Source organism: Cyprinodon tularosa, unplaced genomic scaffold (assembly GCF_016077235.1).
Source record: "Cyprinodon tularosa strain WSP-4 unplaced genomic scaffold, ASM1607723v1 ctg526, whole genome shotgun sequence".
Classification (NCBI taxonomy): Eukaryota; Metazoa; Chordata; class Actinopteri; order Cyprinodontiformes; family Cyprinodontidae; genus Cyprinodon; species Cyprinodon tularosa.
The window spans coordinates 325,929-332,132 of record NW_024039259.1 but is presented as its reverse complement, the minus strand read 5'-3'; the positions used below and the strand labels follow the sequence as shown (position 1 = coordinate 332,132).

Genomic DNA, 6,204 nt, shown 5'->3' with positions numbered 1-6,204 from the left:
GCAGCCCCTTAACTAGACACAGCTATAGAGGCCATGCATACATGTATAAACATTGATATGAGTAGGACTGCAGTATACAACTTTGAGTCATGTTTGAACTGATGCAGCTTGGGCTTGATGCAGCTTGGGTTTTTTACTCACCCTACTTTCATGTATATATTCAGACACTAGAAGGTGTTAGCTTTCAAATAACGTTTCACACATGTAATTTGGGCTTATAGTTCCTGAGTTATTTGCTTTTCCATTCAGGTATGCAAAATAGGCAAATTTCCCAGAAATGAGGAGCATATTGAGAAGCTAGTGCCCGCCTAGAAAATAGCATGTAAAGCAGTATAAATAGGTGTAAGGCTCCCACCGCAAGTTAAAATAACCATGACAAAAATGTTTTCAGCCTTTCCCTGAGACTTGGTCAACACACAGGGGAGAGAATACTGCCATCCTCTTGTATAACCAGTCAATTTCCCATACTATTGTATCATAGAATTTTATAGTTCTACAGTCCAGCACCCATAAGCAAAGGTGTTGATGGTAGCAGCCCAGCTACCATCACCATGTTTCCAGGTTGATTTCAGGCCAAACAGTAACAATTAGATAAAAAGCAGAAAGAACATTAAGTTAAGTCAGGGGTTTAACTAAAAAATACTGCAGAATGAGAAAATAGAGATAGAATGAAACAGAAAGAGGAAAAATGGCCCCTGTTATGCCAATAGCAGCATACTTGTGGAAAGAGCTCCAGATAACCTGAGCCACTCTTAATATAAGCTTGTCCAAAAAGCTTTTAGCCACCAAAAATGTTAGCATGTATCACAAAAATGTTTTGATCTTTTGTTTACTGGATCTTGAAATCACTGGTTGTGAAATGTGAAGGATACAGAAGGCCCTGTGGTATTATTATATAACACAATCTCATCGTTGTGATTGCTCTGCTCTCCACGTTTGCGTCACTCTAAACGGCCTGTGCGCTGATGTCAGTGACCATGCTAGACCCCAAAAGCAAACCCCAATGTCCTTCAATCACTCCCTCCACACAATCAGCTGTCCCCTTAGCAATGCCTTCCTTGGAATGTTTTTTAAAAAGTTATTTGAGGGCAAGCATAAACCTCTGGAACGACATGAATCATCTAAATATAAATATCCATCTATATAAATACCCATGTAAAGACCCTGTGCAATACATTTGTATAATGATCCTACTATAAAAATGTTTTAAAAAGCTGTCATATGTGGACGCACTGTATGTATCCCATGCACCCTTTTCTTCCTTTGGCACCTTCTTCTTTGTATATTTGAGCTCTCACAGTGGAGAACATTTCTCCACTGTGAGATCAATAAAGTCAATCAATCAATCAATACTTTAAAATTAGCGACATGAGGGAGAACTAACAGGAAACTGAGCTGGGGGTGAGTTGATATAAAGTTATCTCTATTCATTCCTTTTTACTTTATATGGAAGAATAAAGCATCAGAAATTAGTCATAGATTGGTTTTAGGTGTAAATTTATATTTCTTAGTAAAATCATATTTTTGGGTGGCATAATTAAATATAAAACCCTTGAAAAAAAACGAACACTTTAAAAAGACATGACTCCGTTTAAAAATGGAATTGTGAAGGCGTCATTCATTTAGTACCATCCGTTTGTTTTCTAAATTTTACCTTCTAAAACTAAGGAAAAAAAACATGTTTTTTTTTCGGAACTATTTGAATATCTTAAAAAAGATATTAAGGAAAGTGTCGAAGGAAGGAAAGTCCCTATGAGTTTTTATGAAAGTTCCTCCTCCAGAAACCAGAGGAGGGGTGTTATGTTATCTATGATAAAAAGGGCTGCTTTACAGCCTCAGCCATTTGTGAAGGTAGACAGGGAGAGAAGGAAAATGCATTCCTTTGGACGGATTTCAACATCTCTCTTTACAATTCTGATGCTTCAATTCAAAGGTAAGAAAATATCTAACAAATATTATTTTAATATAACATACAACTTGAACTATTTGTTTGTGAAGCTTTATGTCTAACAGTTATTATTAGCTGTTGCTTTTCTTAACAAAAGTCAAACATGCAGGTAATCATAAGCTTCACTCTGCTGTGATCAGAGATTAAGCTGACGCTGCCCCCCCAGTAGAGATTGCTTGTTTGTTTTTCGTTAGCATAGTTCCAATGCAACAATTTTAGCTTTTTTCATTGAAGTCATACCATCTAATGTGCAAAGTGCCATGGCAGCGGTACCTGCCACGATTTGCACCTGCTGTCTCTCTGGAAGTCTGGACAGAACCAATGAACTGAAAACATTCTTCAATAGGTTTAGTTCTGGAACAAGCTCAGCATCCCTCTCTCTTACCCACTGTCAAATTAACCTCTTCCTTTGATCCAAAGTCTTATTTATGTCCTGTATTTAGAGAAATGTTCCATGTATTCAGAATTTATTTTAGCTGATGTAACAAGGGTGAGGAAGGTTGATGTGTCTCTTCCATTATGAAAGAGTAGAATGTCAATCTGTGGCTTTCATAGTAGGTTTCACACACTTGAGGGAGAGACATCAGTCTATCATCTATAATACATATAGTGCACCATTAGAAAGAAGTAAATCTTAAACATTCTCCCTTTAAATGTTTTTATTGGGTCAATATAAAACCCTTTTAATTTATGAATGCTCATTGTGGACTGCTCTTCTAAAAACTCACCTATGCAACAGGAGAGGGTCGAATCCGTCATGTGATCGAGAGTGCCTAGTAGTCTAAGCCTTCCTTAGAGAGGAGTGCGAACTAAGCTAAAAGTTATTAGTAGAAAGTAGAAAACCTATTTCCGGTTCTCTTGTCAAATTCAGCTTTATTAAAAGCAGAACTCACAAAAACTCAAGGGGGATTCTCTCACAAGAAAAAAACAAGTAAAATGTCTTATAAATTTGATACTAAAGGAAAATATCCAACCGCTTCGTAAGATGTTGTTGATTTTTAGGAACAAAGATTTATTAAAAAATATCACAATACTACCAGGAACCAAAAGTTTAATTCTATAATAATTCGGTATAAATAGATCAATAACCAAAAATCCTTATATCTGAGGAAAAAAAACAACCCTAATAACTGAAAGTCCAAAACTGCCCGTTCTTTTTATTTTTTTATAATAAATTCCACACAGGAGTTCCATATACAGTACTCCAAACTCAAAGCAAAGTCCTGGAAGTGTTTAAGTCCAAGGTCCGTTCCAAAATGAAAAATCCAATCGACAATCCCCCCAAAAAAAGATTAGAAAAAAAGAGTGGTCTTCCTCTCCGGTCAAGCCGCACGCGCCGACGCACACGCCCCTTTTTATTAAGAAATTTCCTCCATACCAAAAAAAAAAAAACAGCATTGTAATACCCAACATCATTTTTACCAGTGAAGATTCGAAATAATATTACCAATGACATAATACCTGTTCTCCAAAACAGTTTGTTATTTGTACACTTTAATGTACTTCATACAAAAAAAAGGAAAATAACATATTGCTTATGTTACACTCTGATGTAGATATCTAATCGAGAGGGGGGAACGTTGTGGATAACCTGAGGAATTCCAGTACAAGAAAAAGGATTGTTTAATTTTTAATGGTTCACTGTTGGTAGTTTCTATATGTATGTAGCATACAGTATATATGCTTTATCTATATACATGCATACTGTATGTGCCTTAAAATGTGTTACTAAAAAGTGCTCTGTATTCATCATGTTTTGTTCGTAGAATTTAAGCCAAAGATTAAATGTTTATACCCAATGATTTGATATACATTTTCACTGCAGCATCAGATGGGCAACAGCGAGCTTTCTTCACTGTTGCAGTTGGTGATGAGGTCACCCTACCGTCTGGAAATGTGAGGACAGAGAATCATAACTGTGACGGAATCACATGGAATTTCAAACACACAGGACGGAAAACTGTAACATGGTTTGGACAAGGGATTTTCACAAAGGAAGCTAAAGCTAAATCAGGCAAACTGAGTGTTACAGCAAACTGTTCTCTGGTCATTAAGAACGTCACAGCAGATGATTTTGGTTATTACTGCTGCAGAAGGAAGACAACAGACCAAAAATTCTCCCTCATTAAGGTTGATCTGAATGTTGTCACCAGTGAGTATTTATATCACATTGTTTTCAGATTTTACCGTAGTAATACAGCAATCCAGCTACATTTAATTATGTTGTCTTTTTAAAAACAATATCTCTATCTTTGCAGTGACTGAACATAGGAACGAGGAGGAAGTTACCTTTAGATGCTCTGTGTCAGTGTATACCGTCTGCAAGCACTTAGTGGTGTGGCTGTATGAGGGCAAAGAGAACATATCCCCAGACAAGAACATGTCAACTTCCTGTGCAGCAGCAGTCACAGTACCAATGTCTTATCTCCATCAGAATTCTAAGTTTTATGAGTTATTAAAGTGCAAAGTTAAAGAGGCTTACAATAAAAAAGATTACCTGTTCACCTTCAGCCATCAGACATCAGGTAAGAAAACAGTCGAGGAGATGATGGACTGTTTACATGCACTTGTGACCTGAGACACATATTCAGGGTTTTATTATGTATACTTAAGCTCTTACTCTTATCTGCTAAGATGTACTAAGACATTGTTGATGGGGAGGGAGGATTTTTCTGGGTTTATTGTATGGAATGTTGCTTAAATCCTGGTTTACAAATGAGAAAGATTTAAGACAAATTTTTCAATAGAAGTCTTACTGATTGCTCCTTTAAATACAAAGTTTCAGAGTGACATGTTGGCGATGATATCGGTTAACTGTGTACAGTTTTGTTTTTTTAGAGATCAAAGTGATAGAGTTTGTTGCAAAGCAACAACAGAACAATACTGAAAATGTATCTAAAAATATTCCTAAATGCTTCAATTTGCTGGTAGGATCCTAGAATCGACAGTCCAGCTGCCCATGCTAGCAGATTCTCTTATTAATCTTAATAACAATATTTTTTTTATTATTTCCAGGGAATTCTTTTTTTTTCTCAGACACATCATTCTCTGCTTGGTTTTAGCAGTATCTCTAATATGTCTTTGCATGGTTATCATATGGCTGAGCATTTTATGTAAGAAAAAAACTTCTTAAACGTTGATAAAACACAATTCAACTGTTAAAGCTGAACTTGGGTTGAGATTTGTTCTTTTTTTGTTTTTTTCAGGTAACAAAACAGCCATGAATAGTAAAAATTGTAAGTTTGAATACTAAATTAAGAAATGTTGAATGACGTGTAGACTACACTTAACACTTTAAGCGAGTCTATAGACTGTACAAGTTTTTGTCCTTTCGGGCGAATTTTTGGGACCGGCCGAGTTATAGCCTCATGGTGTGTCCTGTGTGGAGTAGTATACAGCGGGTAATGAGGGGTGATTAGTCTGTCACGATCTCCTCCTGATCAGGAATCGTAAGGTCAAGAGAAAATCAAACATGTTCGATTTTCGTGGTTGTCGTGGGCAAATCCTGCTGTTGAAGCAGAGATACGAGCCGATTTACCCGAACTTTGCGCACTGCGCATGTGCAAACAAAGGAGTTCTTCTTCTTCCAGATTGCTGAGTCGGACCAGCGACATCCCTCAGTGATGAGTCCAATTTGTAGTTGTCACTACCCGATCCGTCCCGGAGGCACGATCCGTACCATCAGCTTTTTCGCGCATGCGCAATGATATACATCCAGGTCACCCTCAATTTAATTTATTTTTTTTAAATATCTAAATTACGCTATTAAGCGTACTTAAATATAATGTGTTAAAGGTTAATAATGTATTTCCTGAGAAAATTAATGTATTAAAATCCTTTCTGTTTTATCACTCGTGTATTTTGAAAACGCCACTTCTTGGAGCTAACCTACCGGCTTGTCTTTAAGTTTTTTCCTTTCATGTTAATGTTATGGTATATAACTTGTAACCTAAAGAAAGAAACAACTGAAATGTGGATAAACATGGTTAAATCATAATTCGCCTAACTACTCTGAGCACGTCCAATGATGACGTTAGACAAATTTTTCAACAGAGAAAAACATAAAAAGCATCGAAATTGTCTCAGAAAATGTCATAATTTATAATAATGTCACATTTTTTAAAAATATGTTTTAGCATTCTTTAGTGAGTTAAGGATAGAAATAAGTAATTTTAGTAACATTGTTACATAATTTATGGAACCCATATATACAGCCGATGGCACAGATCGTGCTTGTGGGACGGATCGGGTAGTGA

General features: G+C 36.3%; 1 protein-coding gene across 1 annotated transcript; it reads left to right on the top strand.

Annotated features, from left to right (window-relative positions):
- Positions 1 to 1,858: 1,858 nt before the first annotated feature.
- LOC119795876 lies at positions 1,859 to 4,526 on the top strand. The gene is made up of 3 exons (XM_038304115.1): positions 1,859 to 1,933; positions 3,774 to 4,100; positions 4,207 to 4,526. The coding sequence occupies exons 1-3, from the start codon at positions 1,873 to 1,875 to the stop codon at positions 4,524 to 4,526; spliced, it is 708 nt and encodes a 235-aa protein (XP_038160043.1). The 5' UTR covers positions 1,859 to 1,872.
- The last annotated feature ends 1,678 nt before the right edge of the window (positions 4,527 to 6,204 follow it).